This window comes from Bombina bombina, chromosome 1 (genome assembly GCF_027579735.1).
Source record: "Bombina bombina isolate aBomBom1 chromosome 1, aBomBom1.pri, whole genome shotgun sequence".
In the NCBI taxonomy this organism is placed as follows: Eukaryota; Metazoa; Chordata; class Amphibia; order Anura; family Bombinatoridae; genus Bombina; species Bombina bombina.
In genome coordinates, this window is record NC_069499.1 from 231222003 (window position 1) to 231244859 (window position 22857).

At 35.2% G+C, this 22857-nt stretch overlaps 1 protein-coding gene across 1 annotated transcript in view; it reads right to left on the minus strand.

The window, feature by feature from the left end:
* The window catches only part of PACS2 (phosphofurin acidic cluster sorting protein 2), a 657507-nt gene extending 637554 nt beyond the window's left edge, over positions 1-19953 (minus strand). The window contains exon 1 of the mRNA XM_053711716.1: positions 19467-19953. Coding sequence (XP_053567691.1) covers positions 19467-19576 — 110 coding nt within the window. The 5' untranslated portion in view covers positions 19577-19953. The remainder of the gene's footprint in view (positions 1-19466) is intronic.
* Between the last annotated feature and the right edge of the window lie 2904 nt (positions 19954-22857).

Genomic DNA, 22857 nt, shown 5'->3' on the forward strand with positions numbered 1-22857 from the left:
CGTGCTATTTAATTACCAAGTATTAGGTTTGCAAGCGGTTTGGATGTATTCCTAAACGAGACCAATGCTGACGAATCAATGTAAATAGTGTTAGAACAGAAAACGCATGCGCGTTACATGAACGAGCATGCCGATGATGATGCGCTGTTTCTATAAACGCATGCGCATAGGGTAACGATGACAAAAGGGAAAAGGGGCTGGACGCCATGGGGTTAAAATACCAATAGGACATCAAATATGTCAATCACAGAATGTTGTATGGCGGGCGGATTGTGAAGCATCAACGGAGCGGGTACAACAAGTGAAAAATAAAGGTTATTATTGTTTTTTAATATATTTTGGTGAATGAACATCATATTGATTTTTTAGTATACATTGAAATATGCGATCCTGGACGGCAGAATTGACCTTCACTTTAAGGCTTCTAAAATATTGATCTATGTCCCCCTGGTATGTTAGCAAGTTGGCCATCACTGCTCTAAAACCATTTCATTACTGTGCCATCTCAAGGCTGAAGACTTGAAGGAAATGTTTTATGCCAAACAAGTCTTACAATCACAATCGGATCAGGAAATAAGGAGGTAGCTAGTCAGTAAGTAGATGTATAAAGTGATTAAAGGGGCATAGTTAATTTACTATGTATTTTAAAGAGCAGCATTTAATCAAGTTAAATTAATAAAGCACTGAAAAATACTCTCATATGGGAGAGAATATTTTAGAGTGTACCTTTAAAATAAAAAATCAGTGCAGAAATGATTCCTTCTGTAAAGATAAGGCTTATTTCTATATATATATTTCAAATTATGTTAAAAAATACTTAAATTTTGATTACTAGGGGAGAAAAGGGCAAATCATTGACTAAAGTACATATTAGTTAACAAACAATCCCAATAGAATTATGTTGATAATAGCAGTAAATTCAAAAAAGTCACTTAATTTGTTATGCTCTATCCAATGACTTTACTGTCCCTTTATTAAAGTCACATTCCCAACTATAACTGTTAAAATGCCTTTAACATTTTACATTTTGAGCAGCAGCAGGTTAATGGGTTTTTTCCCCGTTGGATACCAACATTTTACAGAATGATATGTTTAAGTTTCACTTAGTCATTTAAAAAATATTATTTTGGAGTAGAGAATAAAAACTCAGACAGTTGTTTAAATGTCCTGGTCTCTATCAGTGGGCAAGTTAAAGCTCTGTACCACAAGTTACAAACCTCAAGTACTTTTTATTTTACCCCTCAGGCCATTGGGTGAAAAACCATATCTCATATTTTAATGTGAAATATTATTATTATTATTATTATTATTATTATTATTATTATTATTATTATTATTAATAAATATTTTTTTTTTAGTGGGTTCCAAGCACTCACTGTACTGGTGAATTGTCTGGGTGCCCTCTATGGTAGATAGGTAGAAACTTCAAAGGAAGAAAAGGCACTCACAGGACTAAATATTTTTATGAATATTTCATCAACAAGGTTCAGTCAACGTTTCAGTCCTCACAGGGACCTTTGTCACGACTGTTTCGTAGTCAATATTACACATGGAATATGCTCAGCGGTGAGCATATTCCACGTGTACTGACTACGAAACAGTCGTGACAAAGGTCCCTGTGAGACCGAAATGTTGACTGAACCTTGTTGATGAAATATTCATAAAAAATATCAGGGCTCGACAAAGAATTTTAACCCTGGCTACTAACTTTTTTTTTGTTTATTCTCCATATATCTATATACAAATCCCACTGTCTGGCTCCTAAAAATATGTCTGGCTTCTAAATATTCTTACTGGCTCCTAATTTTTAAACAGATATGTCAAGCGCACAATATATATATATATATATATATATATATATATATATATATATATATATATATATATATATATATATATATATATATATATATATATATATATATATAGTATTTTCAACAATTCTCAAAGCTCATGGGAGCAACAAACATTTTCAGTGTTATAAAATAATTTAATAATTCCAATATAAACGCAATGCTGTGGATATTCAGAAAGAAAAATTATTATTAAAGCGCCAAAAGGACAAGGCTGGGTCTAAGTGAAATTATATCATTTATTACAATGAATATAGAAAACAGTTAAAATATATCTAGAGTACATAAAAAATATATATACATATATCCTGGATCCAAGATTTACAATAATTTAAAACAAAATGTAAAAGCAATCAGTAAAAACAGATGTATCCAAAACTTGATTTTATCAGTACTTCGATTGGTTTGGAAATCTGATATGTTGTGAGTCAATGATACAAGCTATGTATCTTAACAGTGCTTAAAGCAAATGGATTGAATGTTATTTGATTGAGTGTGGGTGCTCTTATTAACACATCAGTGTGAAATAATAAAGTGCAAACAAAGGTTAACAAAGAACAGTGTAAAGATCAGTGTAAACCTATGATGTGAACACAACTAGCAATCGTTAAATTGTGTAGTGTTAGTGTACAATGGCAAACTCCAAAAAAACATATAAAAAAATATAATTTGGAATATAAAAATATAAAAATATAAAAATCCAAAAAAAGGTCCAAAAAAGGTCCTGAAACAAAGTGAACAGTCAAACAACAGTGGAGAATGTCAGATGTGAAAAATTAAAAATGAAAAATGAAAAAATGTACTTGTTTGTCCCAAACAGATGTAGTGGTATTCCTCCCAGTGTTTTTTCTCCCAAGTGTTAGATGTAGATAAGACTCCTAAGTGATGACCCAATCGGTCAGTCAGTGATCTGCCATATTGATCCTTTCTGTCAAAGATACAAGAACAATAATAGTGCAGACGTTTTACAAAATAGCTCCCTATCAGAGTATCACTTACCAGTCGACGCGTTTCGGTCAGGCATTGACCTTTATCAAGACTGGTTTTAGCTAATTTTTTGCTTCTTTTTATACCCTTGTTGATTTTCGTATGACCGGAAGTGCAGTTTCCCACTTCCGGTTTCGGGTGACGATCGTTAGTTAATATCGTATATGAAAGGGCTTTTCTATTGGCATTTTTTATTCATAGTTTGGAATAAAACACTTGTATCTTAAATCCATATAGTTTGGTATATTTAATGTTTTCCTATGAGTTCCGATTTCCTAGTTATCTGATTGGTCGAATTTAGGGCGTGTGTTCTATGCCTTTTACTATTGGTGGTGTATTTCAGTCTTGTGAATAGACTCCAACTACCTATTTACATGTGGGGGTGTGTATTAGTTCCCTTTTCTTATTGGTCCAATATTTCTTAGTGCCGGTTTCCATACTATTTTCAGTGTATGTTAATTGTGAATTGGATATGTTCTTTTGTGTGGTCCAGTTAAAGGTGGGATAGACATTGTGTGTCACAGTCAAAATTGAAAAATAATGAAAAGTAAATGTAACATAACAAATAAAAATAAAAAATAGAAATAGCGATTAAAACAATAGAAATTATATAAATATTGCAACAAGTACATACATACTTTTATACATACTTTTTACATTCTTAGCATTTTATTTCTTCAATCTTATGCTGTATTAGACATTTTTAAAGTGGAATGATATTGATGGTATATAGAAATTTCAATAGACCCGTGCTTTGTTGTTTTCTTATCTGTTTAAAATGGGGGGTATATGAGATACTTTTTCTTGTTGGTCTTCGGTAATTTATTAATAATTATTGTTTTTTTAAATTCTTTCTGATTATCCAGCTTAGATTTTAGCTTAAATTATAGCTTAAATTTTTATTATAGCTTATATTTTTAGAGGACTGGGTTAATGATTCTTCTCTAATATATTAGAAGTTCTTTCTATTGTGTGTATTGGGTATAGTGGGTTTTTTGTTGGAAATCTGTATATACCCCTTTATTAGGTATTAGAGGGCCGATCGTAAGGGCCACTTGGAATGGGATTAAAACCCCATGTCAGGTTGTATCTATGTGATTTCTTTTTCTGGAGTTATCAAGTGGGGAAGGTCTCACAAATAGACCATAATCATCAAAGCTAATATGTTCATTAGAGTTTCTGAATAAACTATAGGCGAAATCTTTCCCCTCTCTGATGTTGTTATATATTAGAATCTATAAGTGTTCTCAAATATGAGCTTTTTATAGTTATCATCATATCTGTATGATGGTAAATATCAATGCGGTGAATTGGTCTTTTTAATGGGCCAATGTTAAGTTAGCAATCTGATATATTTAATATATTTGATATATTTGATATATTTAACTAGTTACCACATTTAGGGGCTAGATAGACAGTTTGAGAGACAGATTTAGAGATGATATATAGAGGGAGAGGGATTTACACTTAGCTTCTGATGTTTATTCATCTGTACTTTCATTCTCTCAAGGTGGGATATATGTGGCATTATTCAGGATTTTTTCTTTTCTATAGTTATAATCCTCTTAGTGATGTTTTTCTTCTTATGATGAAATGTTTTCTTAAGGTAGTCAAATTCTCTTACTTGGATATGAGCAGAAATGTGGCCGGGGACAGTTATATGTATGAGAGTTTCCTAGGAAGCTCTTAATTCCCTGAGGTGTGTTGTCTGGAGGGTCACTCTGATCCTTCTCGTTTCCTCTGGTGTACTCCCATAGCCTTACTAGTTCAATGTTATCCTTAGTTTAGGTTCAATAGATGAGACAGGTCCTCTTTATTATTCAAACCTCTAGGGTGGAGGGAGTCAAGGCGAAATATCCATTTTGACTCCTCAGTGAGTAATTTTTTCTCCTGGTTTCCTCCTCTCCAATCCCTGGGAACCTTTTGTATTCCCATATATGTGAGTGTTTTGATGTTTCCTTGATGTTTTTCTGAAAAATGTTTGTATAATGCGGTCTCTTTATTGAGTTTTTCGATACATAACAAATGTTCACGTATCCTATCTCTCAGTGGTCTGGACGTTTGTCCCACATATTGGAGACCGCATGGGCATTCGAGGAGGTATATGACGTCCTTATCTTGACACTTTATTAGTTCTTTGATTTTGTATTTTTCTTTATTATTGTGTGATTGGAACATTGTGGATTTTTTGCCACATTTGCATGCCTTGCATGTGTGACAGGGAAAAAAACCTTTTATTGTTTTCCCAAATACATCTTTTATTCCAGATTTTTTGACCTTTTTGATGCTTGGGGCTAGTTTGTTTTTCAGGTTATTTGTTCTTCTGTATACGAACTTTGGTCGTTGAGGAAGTTTTTCTCCTAGGATGTCATCGTCCTTCAATATGTTCCAATGCTTCCTAAAGATGTTTTCGATAACCCTACTGTTTTCACTGTATTCTGTTATTAATGGTATATCCAGGATTTCGTTGTCATTATTCCCACTGGATTTATCCTTGTATTTGGTTAGTTCTTTTCTTTCAATTTTTCGGACCTCTTCTATCTTCTGATCCAATAGATGTTCGTTGTAACCTCTCTCGATGAATTTAGCCTTGATTAACTGGGCTTGTTCCTCCCATTTTTGTGGATCTGAGCAGTTTTTCTTCATCCGTAGAAGTTGTCCCTTTGGGATGTTTGCCTTCCAATTTCTGTGATGACAACTGGTTTGGTGGACATAATTGTTGCTGTCCACCTGCTTAAAGTGAGTTGATGTTTCGATGTTATTATTCTTTATTTCTATTTTCAGATCCAGATAAGTAAGAGATTTTTGACTACATTCGTATGTAAACTGAAGATTTACTTCATTCTGGTTCATCACCTTGAAGGTATATTCAAGATCTTCTTGTGTTCCTCTCCACACAAGTATGATGTCATCGATATAGCGGCGATAGAGGACCAGATCCGCGCCTGCAGGACATGACTCCCAGAAAATTTCTTCCCACTTGGCCATATAGAGGTTGGCATAGCTCGGCGCGAACCTGGTCCCCATCGCCGTCCCACATATCTGTCTGTAGAATTTCCCTTCGTTGCTGAAGTAATTGTGATGTAGAATATAGTTTATACTTTCTAGTATAAATTCACATTGTCTTTCTGGGATCTCTTCCTCTCTCTCCAGGTAAAATTTCACAGCTTTCAGTCCTTCCTCATGGGGAATACTCGTGTATAACGCAGTCACGTCACAAGTTGCCAGGATGTAATTCTCTTCCCAACTTATATCCTCGAGTAGATTGATTATTTGAGTAGAATCCCTTATATATGATGGGCGTTCTCTGACAAGCTTCTGGAGATGTCTGTCCACATACTCCGACAGATTGCTACTTAAAGACCCTATCCCTGAGATTATTGGTCTTCCAGGGGGGTTGTTCAAACTTTTATGAATTTTGGGGAGGTGATATATTATCGGTGTCTTTGGAAATGTTACATTTATGTAATCATACTCTTTTTCATTCAGAATATTCTCTTCTTTTGCTCCCTTCAAAAGGTTTGTCAGTGTTTTTTTGTATAGATTAACCGGGTTTTCTTTCAGTTTTTCATATGTATTTTGGTCACCCAGAATCCTCTCCATCTCCTTATTGTAGTCTGTCTTGTTCATTACCACAATCCCACCGCCCTTATCAGCCGGCTTAATGATGAGATTGTGGTTATCTTCCAACTTTTTAACGATTTCTATTTGTTTATTCGATAGGTTTTTGTTTTTCAATTTGAGCTTCTTGTTGTCTATATCTCGTATCTCTCTACATACTACAGTCTCGAATGTTTCGAGTGCTGTCCCTTTGTATGTCAGAGGGTAGAATGTAGATTTTGGCTTCAGGTTGGTATGTTTGTAGCCATCCATTTGTTGAGTTTGAGTATATCCTTGAAAACCATAGCCCATCCTTTCCAAAGGTGATTTCAGAAAAAATCTTTTCAGAGTTAATTTTCTGATAAATTCTTTTGTGTTTATGAATGTCGTGAATTTATCCAGACATTTAGAAGGGGCGAAAGATAAGCCCAATTTTAAGATGGATCTTTCCTCTTCGTTCAATTTATGGGAACTTAGATTGAATATCCCTTTCTCAGAATCATCACCTGTCTGGTGATTTATTTCATTTGTAACTTTCTTTGTCTTTAGGCCTCCTCTTTTTCCTCTATGGGTCTTGTTTTTACCCGTGTGGAGGATTGGTTTTGTTCTCCTTTTTTGTGGTTTTGGAGTTCCAATTCTAAAAAAGAAGAAGAAGTGGAGGATGAGGAGTGTTGTAATGTTGGTGTATCTGTTTTTATTTGGTTATTTGATCTATTCGTTCCAGTCCTCTTTTCTCTGGTTGTTGGTTGTCCCCTTAGGGATTTGGTCCATTCCTTTTCTCTCTCATTGAGAGGCTCTTCTCTTGGACCTTGTTGTCTCCTTTCACGTGGGGGGGTCTCAAAGATATTTGTATTTCTGAAGCTTTGTTCTTGCATTTCTCCGTAGGTAGATCTTCCAACGAAGTTACTCCTCTGCTGGTAATTATTATTGTTTCTTCGTTGATATCCCCGCTCCTGATAGTTTTGGTATCTCCAATTTCTTTCCGGGTAGTCGGAATCTCTCCAATATGCTTGTGCAAATCTCCCTCTATAATACCGTTCTCTTCCTCTTTCATCGAAATTATTTGTATAATAATCTCTTCTCTCTCTTCTATGGTCAGAGTGGTTAGTACTTATTCTGTTATTGTTATATGGCCTTTCATATAGATTCTGTCTACTAGGTGCATATTGCCCCCTATAGTTATTTTCAAAGTGTCTTTGTCTCTTATTGTAGGTGTGAGCATTATAGTCATTCCTATAGTTAGTTTGTCTCGAGTTGTGTTCTGATTTGTCATTATGGTATTCTGACATATTGTTCCTATAATGTGGTGTGTATTGCTGTCTTTCAGGGTCTTGGAAGTTGGTTTTATCTTTCTTAGTTTTATTATATGTCACTGTTGTCCATGTGTTAGATTCATTCTCTTCATTGTGGGTATCGGTATTTTCCCCATCTAAATTTACTTTTGATTCAGAGTCACCCTTTTCTTCATTATTTTTCTTTTCTAATTCCCTTATTAATTTCTTAGTTTTCTTTTTTGTAATATCTTCCTTTATTTTAATTACTTTTTTCACTAGACTTTCTTTCTTATGTGCAATCTCTTCACATTCTAATCCTGAACTTTCTAAGTTCAGAATAATGACTTCATTTTCCTTAATGTCTAAGTCAATCTGTATGATTTGTGTTTCTCTGTGCTCTATAATTAGCTTAATCAGCTGTTGTGAAGTTTGTAATAATGTATTTTTCCATTTTTCAGCAAGAGTATCTGAGATTGGAAAAGCACATTCTTTGTGCACTAATAGCCCTTTTGGAATAATCTTTAATTCCAAACATTTTTGGAGAAAAGTTATCTCTCCTTTGTATTTCACCTCAGAGATGAGTAACTTTTCTAATTCTTTAAAGATTAGATGTATATCTATGGTGTCATCTTCAACATCCAACATGTGCTCTTCTTTTCCTATGTCTGTGATATTAATATTTATTGGCTGCCTCAGGCTTAAAAAGGAGCTCATAGTGTGATATAAAGAAATTGCAAAAGGCTGCTCTGTGTTTGCTAGGATGATGAATACTATATCTGGGTGGACACTAAGCGCCTAATGCTAAAAGGGACCCTTTGCTCTAATAAATTGACCCCTAGCGGTCAGAAAAGTGGATATTCAGAAAGAAAAATTATTATTAAAGCGCCAAAAGGACAAGGCTGGGTCTAAGTGAAATTATATCATTTATTACAATGAATATAGAAAACAGTTAAAATATATCTAGAGTACATAAAAAATATATATACATATATCCTGGATCCAAGATTTACAATAATTTAAAACAAAATGTAAAAGCAATCAGTAAAAACAGATGTATCCAAAACTTGATTTTATCAGTACTTCGATTGGTTTGGAAATCTGATATGTTGTGAGTCAATGATACAAGCTATGTATCTTAACAGTGCTTAAAGCAAATGGATTGAATGTTATTTGATTGAGTGTGGGTGCTCTTATTAACACATCAGTGTGAAATAATAAAGTGCAAACAAAGGTTAACAAAGAACAGTGTAAAGATCAGTGTAAACCTATGATGTGAACACAACTAGCAATCGTTAAATTGTGTAGTGTTAGTGTACAATGGCAAACTCCAAAAAAACATATAAAAAAATATAATTTGGAATATAAAAATATAAAAATATAAAAATCCAAAAAAAGGTCCAAAAAAGGTCCTGAAACAAAGTGAACAGTCAAACAACAGTGGAGAATGTCAGATGTGAAAAATTAAAAATGAAAAATGAAAAAATGTACTTGTTTGTCCCAAACAGATGTAGTGGTATTCCTCCCAGTGTTTTTTCTCCCAAGTGTTAGATGTAGATAAGACTCCTAAGTGATGACCCAATCGGTCAGTCAGTGATCTGCCATATTGATCCTTTCTGTCAAAGATACAAGAACAATAATAGTGCAGACGTTTTACAAAATAGCTCCCTATCAGAGTATCACTTACCAGTCGACGCGTTTCGGTCAGGCATTGACCTTTATCAAGACTGGTTTTAGCTAATTTTTTGCTTCTTTTTATACCCTTGTTGATTTTCGTATGACCGGAAGTGCAGTTTCCCACTTCCGGTTTCGGGTGACGATCGTTAGTTAATATCGTATATGAAAGGGCTTTTCTATTGGCATTTTTTATTCATAGTTTGGAATAAAACACTTGTATCTTAAATCCATATAGTTTGGTATATTTAATGTTTTCCTATGAGTTCCGATTTCCTAGTTATCTGATTGGTCGAATTTAGGGCGTGTGTTCTATGCCTTTTACTATTGGTGGTGTATTTCAGTCTTGTGAATAGACTCCAACTACCTATTTACATGTGGGGGTGTGTATTAGTTCCCTTTTCTTATTGGTCCAATATTTCTTAGTGCCGGTTTCCATACTATTTTCAGTGTATGTTAATTGTGAATTGGATATGTTCTTTTGTGTGGTCCAGTTAAAGGTGGGATAGACATTGTGTGTCACAGTCAAAATTGAAAAATAATGAAAAGTAAATGTAACATAACAAATAAAAAATAGAAATAGCGATTAAAACAATAGAAATTATATAAATATTGCAACAAGTACATACATACTTTTATACATACTTTTTACATTCTTAGCATTTTATTTCTTCAATCTTATGCTGTATTAGACATTTTTAAAGTGGAATGATATTGATGGTATATAGAAATTTCAATAGACCCGTGCTTTGTTGTTTTCTTATCTGTTTAAAATGGGGGGTATATGAGATACTTTTTCTTGTTGGTCTTCGGTAATTTATTAATAATTATTGTTTTTTTAAATTCTTTCTGATTATCCAGCTTAGATTTTAGCTTAAATTATAGCTTAAATTTTTATTATAGCTTATATTTTTAGAGGACTGGGTTAATGATTCTTCTCTAATATATTAGAAGTTCTTTCTATTGTGTGTATTGGGTATAGTGGGTTTTTTGTTGGAAATCTGTATATACCCCTTTATTAGGTATTAGAGGGCCGATCGTAAGGGCCACTTGGAATGGGATTAAAACCCCATGTCAGGTTGTATCTATGTGATTTCTTTTTCTGGAGTTATCAAGTGGGGAAGGTCTCACAAATAGACCATAATCATCAAAGCTAATATGTTCATTAGAGTTTCTGAATAAACTATAGGCGAAATCTTTCCCCTCTCTGATGTTATTATATATTAGAATCTATAAGTGTTCTCAAATATGAGCTTTTTATAGTTATCATCATATCTGTATGATGGTAAATATCAATGCGGTGAATTGGTCTTTTTAATGGGCCAATGTTAAGTTAGCAATCTGATATATTTAATATATTTGATATATTTGATATATTTAACTAGTTACCACATTTAGGGGCTAGATAGACAGTTTGAGAGACAGATTTAGAGATGATATATAGAGGGAGAGGGATTTACACTTAGCTTCTAATACAAGAACTAATACACACCCCCACATGTAAATAGGTAGTTGGAGTCTATTCACAAGACTGAAATACACCACCAATAGTAAAAGGCATAGAACACACGCCCTAAATTCGACCAATCAGATAACTAGGAAATCGGAACTCATAGGAAAACATTAAATATACCAAACTATATGGATTTAAGATACAAGTGTTTTATTCCAAACTATGAATAAAAAATGCCAATAGAAAAGCCCTTTCATATACGATATTAACTAACGATCGTCACCCGAAACCGGAAGTGGGAAACTGCACTTCCGGTCATACGAAAATCAACAAGGGTATAAAAAGAAGCAAAAAATTAGCTAAAACCAGTCTTGATAAAGGTCAATGCCTGACCGAAACGCGTCGACTGGTAAGTGATACTCTGATAGGGAGCTATTTTGTAAAACGTCTGCACTATTATTGTTCTTGTATCTTTGACAGAAAGGATCAATATGGCAGATCACTGACTGACCGATTGGGTCATCACTTAGGAGTCTTATCTACATCTAACACTTGGGAGAAAAAACACTGGGAGGAATACCACTACATCTGTTTGGGACAAACAAGTACATTTTTTCATTTTTCATTTTTAATTTTTCACATCTGACATTCTCCACTGTTGTTTGACTGTTCACTTTGTTTCAGGACCTTTTTTGGACCTTTTTTTGGATTTTTATATTTTTATATTTTTATATTCCAAATTATATTTTTTTATATGTTTTTTTGGAGTTTGCCATTGTACACTAACACTACACAATTTAACGATTGCTAGTTGTGTTCACATCATAGGTTTACACTGATCTTTACACTGTTCTTTGTTAACCTTTGTTTGCACTTTATTATTTCACACTGATGTGTTAATAAGAGCACCCACACTCAATCAAATAACATTCAATCCATTTGCTTTAAGCACTGTTAAGATACATAGCTTGTATCATTGACTCACAACATATCAGATTTCCAAACCAATCGAAGTACTGATAAAATCAAGTTTTGGATACATCTGTTTTTACTGATTGCTTTTACATTTTGTTTTAAATTATTGTAAATCTTGGATCCAGGATATATGTATATATATTTTTTATGTACTCTAGATATATTTTAACTGTTTTCTATATTCATTGTAATAAATGATATAATTTCACTTAGACCCAGCCTTGTCCTTTTGGCGCTTTAATAATAATTTTTCTTTCTGAATATCCACTTTTCTGACCGCTAGGGGTCAATTTATTAGAGCAAAGGGTCCCTTTTAGCATTAGGCGCTTAGTGTCCACCCAGATATAGTATTCATCATCCTAGCAAACACAGAGCAGCCTTTTGCAATTTCTTTATATCACACTATGAGCTCCTTTTTAAGCCTGAGGCAGCCAATAAATATTAATATCACAGACATAGGAAAAGAAGAGCACATGTTGGATGTTGAAGATGACACCATAGATATACATCTAATCTTTAAAGAATTAGAAAAGTTACTCATCTCTGAGGTGAAATACAAAGGAGAGATAACTTTTCTCCAAAAATGTTTGGAATTAAAGATTATTCCAAAAGGGCTATTAGTGCACAAAGAATGTGCTTTTCCAATCTCAGATACTCTTGCTGAAAAATGGAAAAATACATTATTACAAACTTCACAACAGCTGATTAAGCTAATTATAGAGCACAGAGAAACACAAATCATACAGATTGACTTAGACATTAAGGAAAATGAAGTCATTATTCTGAACTTAGAAAGTTCAGGATTAGAATGTGAAGAGATTGCACATAAGAAAGAAAGTCTAGTGAAAAAAGTAATTAAAATAAAGGAAGATATTACAAAAAAGAAAACTAAGAAATTAATAAGGGAATTAGAAAAGAAAAATAATGAAGAAAAGGGTGACTCTGAATCAAAAGTAAATTTAGATGGGGAAAATACCGATACCCACAATGAAGAGAATGAATCTAACACATGGACAACAGTGACATATAATAAAACTAAGAAAGATAAAACCAACTTCCAAGACCCTGAAAGACAGCAATACACACCACATTATAGGAACAATATGTCAGAATACCATAATGACAAATCAGAACACAACTCGAGACAAACTAACTATAGGAATGACTATAATGCTCACACCTACAATAAGAGACAAAGACACTTTGAAAATAACTATAGGGGGCAATATGCACCTAGTAGACAGAATCTATATGAAAGGCCATATAACAATAACAGAATAAGTACTAACCACTCTGACCATAGAAGAGAGAGAAGAGATTATTATACAAATAATTTCGATGAAAGAGGAAGAGAACGGTATTATAGAGGGAGATTTGCACAAGCATATTGGAGAGATTCCGACTACCCGGAAAGAAATTGGAGATACCAAAACTATCAGGAGCGGGGATATCAACGAAGAAACAATAATAATTACCAGCAGAGGAGTAACTTCGTTGGAAGATCTACCTACGGAGAAATGCAAGAACAAAGCTTCAGAAATACAAATATCTTTGAGACCCCCCCACGTGAAAGGAGACAACAAGGTCCAAGAGAAGAGCCTCTCAATGAGAGAGAAAAGGAATGGACCAAATCCCTAAGGGGACAACCAACAACCAGAGAAAAGAGGACTGGAACGAATAGATCAAATAACCAAATAAAAACAGATACACCAACATTACAACACTCCTCATCCTCCACTTCTTCTTCTTTTTTAGAATTGGAACTCCAAAACCACAAAAAAGGAGAACAAAACCAATCCTCCACACGGGTAAAAACAAGACCCATAGAGGAAAAAGAGGAGGCCTAAAGACAAAGAAAGTTACAAATGAAATAAATCACCAGACAGGTGATGATTCTGAGAAAGGGATATTCAATCTAAGTTCCCATAAATTGAACGAAGAGGAAAGATCCATCTTAAAATTGGGCTTATCTTTCGCCCCTTCTAAATGTCTGGATAAATTCACGACATTCATAAACACAAAAGAATTTATCAGAAAATTAACTCTGAAAAGATTTTTTCTGAAATCACCTTTGGAAAGGATGGGCTATGGTTTTCAAGGATATACTCAAACTCAACAAATGGATGGCTACAAACATACCAACCTGAAGCCAAAATCTACATTCTACCCTCTGACATACAAAGGGACAGCACTCGAAACATTCGAGACTGTAGTATGTAGAGAGATACGAGATATAGACAACAAGAAGCTCAAATTGAAAAACAAAAACCTATCGAATAAACAAATAGAAATCGTTAAAAAGTTGGAAGATAACCACAATCTCATCATTAAGCCGGCTGATAAGGGCGGTGGGATTGTGGTAATGAACAAGACAGACTACAATAAGGAGATGGAGAGGATTCTGGGTGACCAAAATACATATGAAAAACTGAAAGAAAACCCGGTTAATCTATACAAAAAAACACTGACAAACCTTTTGAAGGGAGCAAAAGAAGAGAATATTCTGAATGAAAAAGAGTATGATTACATAAATGTAACATTTCCAAAGACACCGATAATATATCACCTCCCCAAAATTCATAAAAGTTTGAACAACCCCCCTGGAAGACCAATAATCTCAGGGATAGGGTCTTTAAGTAGCAATCTGTCGGAGTATGTGGACAGACATCTCCAGAAGCTTGTCAGAGAACGCCCATCATATATAAGGGATTCTACTCAAATAATCAATCTACTCGAGGATATAAGTTGGGAAGAGAATTACATCCTGGCAACTTGTGACGTGACTGCGTTATACACGAGTATTCCCCATGAGGAAGGACTGAAAGCTGTGAAATTTTACCTGGAGAGAGAGGAAGAGATCCCAGAAAGACAATGTGAATTTATACTAGAAAGTATAAACTATATTCTACATCACAATTACTTCAGCAACGAAGGGAAATTCTACAGACAGATATGTGGGACGGCGATGGGGACCAGGTTCGCGCCGAGCTATGCCAACCTCTATATGGCCAAGTGGGAAGAAATTTTCTGGGAGTCATGTCCTGCAGGCGCGGATCTGGTCCTCTATCGCCGCTATATCGATGACATCATACTTGTGTGGAGAGGAACACAAGAAGATCTTGAATATACCTTCAAGGTGATGAACCAGAATGAAGTAAATCTTCAGTTTACATACGAATGTAGTCAAAAATCTCTTACTTATCTGGATCTGAAAATAGAAATAAAGAATAATAACATCGAAACATCAACTCACTTTAAGCAGGTGGACAGCAACAATTATGTCCACCAAACCAGTTGTCATCACAGAAATTGGAAGGCAAACATCCCAAAGGGACAACTTCTACGGATGAAGAAAAACTGCTCAGATCCACAAAAATGGGAGGAACAAGCCCAGTTAATCAAGGCTAAATTCATCGAGAGAGGTTACAACGAACATCTATTGGATCAGAAGATAGAAGAGGTCCGAAAAATTGAAAGAAAAGAACTAACCAAATACAAGGATAAATCCAGTGGGAATAATGACAACGAAATCCTGGATATACCATTAATAACAGAATACAGTGAAAACAGTAGGGTTATCGAAAACATCTTTAGGAAGCATTGGAACATATTGAAGGACGATGACATCCTAGGAGAAAAACTTCCTCAACGACCAAAGTTCGTATACAGAAGAACAAATAACCTGAAAAACAAACTAGCCCCAAGCATCAAAAAGGTCAAAAAATCTGGAATAAAAGATGTATTTGGGAAAACAATAAAAGGTTTTTTTCCCTGTCACACATGCAAGGCATGCAAATGTGGCAAAAAATCCACAATGTTCCAATCACACAATAATAAAGAAAAATACAAAATCAAAGAACTAATAAAGTGTCAAGATAAGGACGTCATATACCTCCTCGAATGCCCATGCGGTCTCCAATATGTGGGACAAACGTCCAGACCACTGAGAGATAGGATACGTGAACATTTGTTATGTATCGAAAAACTCAATAAAGAGACCGCATTATACAAACATTTTTCAGAAAAACATCAAGGAAACATCAAAACACTCACATATATGGGAATACAAAAGGTTCCCAGGGATTGGAGAGGAGGAAACCAGGAGAAAAAATTACTCACTGAGGAGTCAAAATGGATATTTCGCCTTGACTCCCTCCACCCTAGAGGTTTGAATAATAAAGAGGACCTGTCTCATCTATTGAACCTAAACTAAGGATAACATTGAACTAGTAAGGCTATGGGAGTACACCAGAGGAAACGAGAAGGATCAGAGTGACCCTCCAGACAACACACCTCAGGGAATTAAGAGCTTCCTAGGAAACTCTCATACATATAACTGTCCCCGGCCACATTTCTGCTCATATCCAAGTAAGAGAATTCGACTACCTTAAGAAAACATTTCATCATAAGAAGAAAAACATCACTAAGAGGATTATAACTATAGAAAAGAAAAAATCCTGAATAATGCCACATATATCCCACCTTGAGAGAATGAAAGTACAGATGAATAAACATCAGAAGCTAAGTGTAAATCCCTCTCCCTCTATATATCATCTCTAAATCTGTCTCTCAAACTGTCTATCTAGCCCCTAAATGTGGTAACTAGTTAAATATATCAAATATATCAAATATATTAAATATATCAGATTGCTAACTTAACATTGGCCCATTAAAAAGACCAATTCACCGCATTGATATTTACCATCATACAGATATGATGATAACTATAAAAAGCTCATATTTGAGAACACTTATAGATTCTAATATATAACAACATCAGAGAGGGGAAAGATTTCGCCTATAGTTTATTCAGAAACTCTAATGAACATATTAGCTTTGATGATTATGGTCTATTTGTGAGACCTTCCCCACTTGATAACTCCAGAAAAAGAAATCACATAGATACAACCTGACATGGGGTTTTAATCCCATTCCAAGTGGCCCTTACGATCGGCCCTCTAATACCTAATAAAGGGGTATATACAGATTTCCAACAAAAAACCCACTATACCCAATACACACAATAGAAAGAACTTCTAATATATTAGAGAAGAATCATTAACCCAGTCCTCTAAAAATATAAGCTATAATAAAAATTTAAGCTATAATTTAAGCTAAAATCTAAGCTGGATAATCAGAAAGAATTTAAAAAAACAATAATTATTAATAAATTACCGAAGACCAACAAGAAAAAGTATCTCATATACCCCCCATTTTAAACAGATAAGAAAACAACAAAGCACGGGTCTATTGAAATTTCTATATACCATCAATATCATTCCACTTTAAAAATGTCTAATACAGCATAAGATTGAAGAAATAAAATGCTAAGAATGTAAAAAGTATGTATAAAAGTATGTATGTACTTGTTGCAATATTTATATAATTTCTATTGTTTTAATCGCTATTTCTATTTTTTATTTTTATTTGTTATGTTACATTTACTTTTCATTATTTTTCAATTTTGACTGTGACACACAATGTCTATCCCACCTTTAACTGGACCACACAAAAGAACATATCCAATTCACAATTAACATACACTGAAAATAGTATGGAAACCGGCACTAAGAAATATTGGACCAATAAGAAAAGGGAACTAATACACACCCCCACATGTAAATAGGTAGTTGGAGTCTATTCACAAGACTGAAATACACCACCAATAGTAAAAGGCATAGAACACACGCCCTAAATTCGACCAATCAGATAACTAGGAAATCGGAACTCATAGGAAAACATTAAATATACCAAACTATATGGATTTAAGATACAAGTGTTTTATTCCAAACTATGAATAAAAAATGCCAATAGAAAAGCCCTTTCATATACGATATTAACTAACGATCGTCACCCGAAACCGGAAGTGGGAAACTGCACTTCCGGTCATACGAAAATCAACAAGGGTATAAAAAGAAGCAAAAAATTAGCTAAAACCAGTCTTGATAAAGGTCAATGCCTGACCGAAACGCGTCGACTGGTAAGTGATACTCTGATAGGGAGCTATTTTGTAAAACGTCTGCACTATTATTGTTCTTGTATCTTTGACAGAAAGGATCAATATGGCAGATCACTGACTGACCGATTGGGTCATCACTTAGGAGTCTTATCTACATCTAACACTTGGGAGAAAAAACACTGGGAGGAATACCACTACATCTGTTTGGGACAAACAAGTACATTTTTTCATTTTTCATTTTTAATTTTTCACATCTGACATTCTCCACTGTTGTTTGACTGTTCACTTTGTTTCAGGACCTTTTTTGGACCTTTTTTTGGATTTTTATATTTTTATATTTTTATATTCCAAATTATATTTTTTTATATGTTTTTTTGGAGTTTGCCATTGTACACTAACACTACACAATTTAACGATTGCTAGTTGTGTTCACATCATAGGTTTACACTGATCTTTACACTGTTCTTTGTTAACCTTTGTTTGCACTTTATTATTTCACACTGATGTGTTAATAAGAGCACCCACACTCAATCAAATAACATTCAATCCATTTGCTTTAAGCACTGTTAAGATACATAGCTTGTATCATTGACTCACAACATATCAGATTTCCAAACCAATCGAAGTACTGATAAAATCAAGTTTTGGATACATCTGTTTTTACTGATTGCTTTTACATTTTGTTTTAAATTATTGTAAATCTTGGATCCAGGATATATGTATATATATTTTTTATGTACTCTAGATATATTTTAACTGTTTTCTATATTCATTGTAATAAATGATATAATTTCACTTAGACCCAGCCTTGTCCTTTTGGCGCTTTAATAATAATTTTTCTTTCTGAATATCCACTTTTCTGACCGCTAGGGGTCAATTTATTAGAGCAAAGGGTCCCTTTTAGCATTAGGCGCTTAGTGTCCACCCAGATAAACGCAATGCTGTCACAACTAATTTATAGACTAAGTATTTCTGTGAGGAAATACTTATCAGAGTCTCTACTGTCAATTACACAAAACATAAAATTAGTTCTGAAACAAATAAAATACTATCAGGCTAAAAACAAAATGTAAACCCTGCAGTCCATTAACCGCTTCTGAAAGAAAAATGTAACATATTTAGCGCCCAATAAGTGTAACACTAAACCACGTAAAGTTATCACTAAATAAAATACTGTTCCCTAGTTAACATTTCATGACACTCATAAAAGTACAAAACAATGTTTAATCACAAAAGTACAGAACCAGTCATCGCACGTGTTCTATGACTAAGCTTAACCCTTCAGCATATAATATACCATCAAGGTCAGAAAAACTAAATAACGCATGCTGAAATGGTTAACACTGAACCCATTCGGGAAGTCTAGTGAAGGACACGACTTGTTAAGCGCAAAGAATAGCCCCCAAGTGAAAATGATATTTACTGAAAGGGTTATTTCATAAATCCCTAGGAAACCATTTCAATATAGAATGTACCAATAACCAGTACAGTGCAATGGTACTGCTACTGGATGTATGGCATATGCCTATGTTACCTATATAGTTAATACTTAAACTATTCATACAAAAAATAATTTAACCATTTCAGCACATAACAAGCATCCTCAAAGTTTAACCCTAGCAGCACGGATGGGATGCAATTCCATAAAATATGTCAGGTGGTCCAAATGACCAAACTGTCAGTGCATACAGTACCTGGGGATGCAACTAGGGCTGGAACCATCTATCTCCCAGGTCGCGAAAAGGTTCATAGGCACTGGCTTGTTAAGAGCCCCCGGGAAGCTGAGCCTTCCCTTGTCCGCCATGCTTGCCTTCTCCTCCTGCTTCCCGTACAGCGGAGGGGATGCCACCGGCCTCAGGGCGGAGGACACAAGCCGGGTCCCCCGGTCACATCTCCCCCTTCCAAGCTCCGCTCCTCCTCTTGCGCGATCTCGAACTACTAAGTGCACGCCCGCACAACCCCGAAACCTATAGGTTTCTAAAAGACCCCCTTTTTGTCAACTTGAATATCAGATGCTTTATTGACACCCTTCTTCGCGAGGATGCGCATTGGCCGCCTGGACCCTTCTCAATCTCTCCCTTTGCTAGCACGCGACAACTTCCTTCAGACTTACTGATTGGTTACGCTGGTAACCAATCATCGGGAAGAGTTTAGGCCTCTTTTTTGTGGGTATTATTATCCATAGGGAGCAAAGAGAGAGAGTGATTGAGAGGAAGTGACGTCAGCGCATGAGGCGTTTTTTTTTTAAGACAGTGCAATTAATGCATATATTTTTTATTTCATTTTGTTTTTGCTTCGATGTAGTAACAGCCTATTTTGTACGTTGTACATTCGCTATCTGTGTGTATATATATTTATATAGTTACACACACTCACACCATTGAAGTTGTACAGGATTGCCGGTAGTAATACAAATACAATTAGTTGTTATATCTGAAATTTTACTAATTCAACTTTTCTGTGTTAATTTTCACATTTTGCAGACTGTATAGGGCAGGTCCCTCTATAACCCCACCCCCCCCCCGCCCAAATGCTATAGTTAAAGGGAAAGAAAGGTCAAATTGTGCATTGAAGCATTTTAATTTTAAATAGAATAATTTTTGCAATATACTTAGGCTTACTAGAAGTCCCACTTTTACTGGGATTGTCACGGTTTGGAGGCGCTGTCCCACCCAGTTGTTCATTCTGTCCCAGTAGGGTTGCCACCTCAGGGTTTCAAATCATTTGTCTGGGTTTCAGCTCACCTGAAACCCAGACACATTATTCAAAATGACTGGACTGTGGCTCTCCAGCATAGTTGGATTCTGGTACTTTGTTACATACAGCCCTGCTTAACTTAATGTTCGTGTCCTTCAAAGTTTACATTTAGTAATACAGGCTGAGTGAGCAGCATAGGTTTTTTTTTAATTTTGTAGTACTACTTGGTTTATTTTTCTAAGAATTTAACACCCCCCTGACCCCTAGTGACATTGCCAGTAATACACCTTTAGGGGAATCATATGGGTATGACTAGGAAGTACAGACAGGCAGGATTTTTGGCCTGGATCTTGCTTTACTTCATGCAGAATAGTATTTTGGCTGTAATCTTCCTGCATTATGGTATAGAGTAGCCTCTTAAACAGCTTTAGCAGGTACGTGTTTCTTTATTACTTTCATTCAATGTTGTATTTATGCCTTATCAGTATTTGGCTCTGTTCCTTAATTAGACACATAAAAAACATATTACACTGCAGATATTAAATTGTGAAATTGCTAATTATGAAAGTGATAATTATGCTTGATGTTTGGCATTATTTAGAATCTGAGATTTAGATTAATGATTTATTTGCCATGACAACGTAATGGTGCCTTTTTCACTAGGGGGTGGTGTTATGGTCTATTTAAACTGTGTGATTCACTTGTTTGACTGAGGAAGGGTAGAGTATCCACAAAACATTACACACATAAAAGCTACTACTTTAAAAGGACCAGTAATTGCCATGCCCCCTTGACCACGCTCCTGACCACACCCCCACTGGCACCGCACCAGGTGGTCCCAGTTTCACCCCTAAAAATTATGGTAAGCCTAAATATACTTCCATTAGAAAAAATGCTTCTAGTAAAAGTTATTACTGTTTTTCAGAGGCATATGCACATATCCCATGAGGGCCTGAGCACCAGTATTAGAACACCACACCTTCTCAGAGTCAGCAGTGGTTTAAATGCAGGGCTAACAATATACATATTGGGGCCCCTTCCTAAGTCAATTGTCAGGGCCATCTCATGCCCCAACTCATATTTTGACCAACATTATCAAGACTGCCACCACATCCAGGTAGACTCTTTGAGTGGGACCCTACACTAACCTAGCATTTCCAAGCTGCCCATACTATGGGATAGCAAAGGGGGGGGGGGGGGGCAAAAAAACTTTCCATTTTCAAATCTTTTTAATACCTTTACTTAAAAGTAAACCAAAGTCCTTTAGTTTTATCTTTTGTCCAAAATATAAAATTAGTCAAGGGAGGCTTCTAATGAGTCATTAATATGTAGTCAAGTATTGCTCCTATTCACATATTTTTTTAACAATGTTAGTTTAAATATTAAAGATATAAGTGTAAAGGTTTAGTTTCTATAATGTACTTAGTTTCTATAACGTCATGGGAGCTGCAATGTTTGAACTTAGGGTTTCCAATAATCTATCTGTTCTGCTGAGTACAAGGGTGTGTGGAAATCTAGTTACTTTTACAATCCTATGTTCCACACAGCCTTGGCTCTTATAGCCTGTTTAACTCTTTCATGACAGGGTTATGATGTAGACAAATTGAGATTCAGAGAGCACTGTGAGTCAGTGTATGCAGACGGAGTGTAAAACAGAATCAGCTGTTGTCGGGTGGTGACGTCACACGCCGACCGGGTACATCGCTGTTCACTTCCCAAGCGTGTACAGACCACAGGATTGCTCAAGTTCAGCTTTTATTTAAAAGATACCTTTATGTGATTTTAACCACGCCAGATATTGTGAGTATTTGGCTTGCTTGTTGTAAATAAAGAGTGCTTATTTCATACAATATTGCACTATTGGAGTCCTTCTTTTTTTCACAGACTGCGCTGTTTTTCTGGGAGAGAAGAAATTGAGATTTCAATTATGGCATCGGGTCTGGGGGCGTCCCTATGACGCTAGGAACACCCTCCAGACCGCAATCAAATCCAGGAAGCGTAGTTGGCTTCAGCACATCCAACGGCTAGGACGTATTTCGTCCTAACAGCGATAAAGCCCAACGCCAATTGGATGGAATACAACGGCATAACAGAGGTAAAAGGTTAATAAGGTTAAGGAGAGATAGTTAAGGAGAAACCTTAAAAGGACAGAAAACACAAAATTTGGAATTACTTATTCCTATGTAGTTGTTAATGATGCTTTAATCCTCCTTTAGCCCATGGTTAATGCATCATTTCTTTTCGTTAAAAAATCACTTTCTTTGCACCTTCCGGCCAATTTGAACTGGTTCCCAGACCCCTCCTTTCCCTGACGTCATCCTCACTAAAGGCTCTGTTGAAAAGAATTGTCTCCGTGTCGAGCAAGACGTTTCTTGCTCGTATACGCTA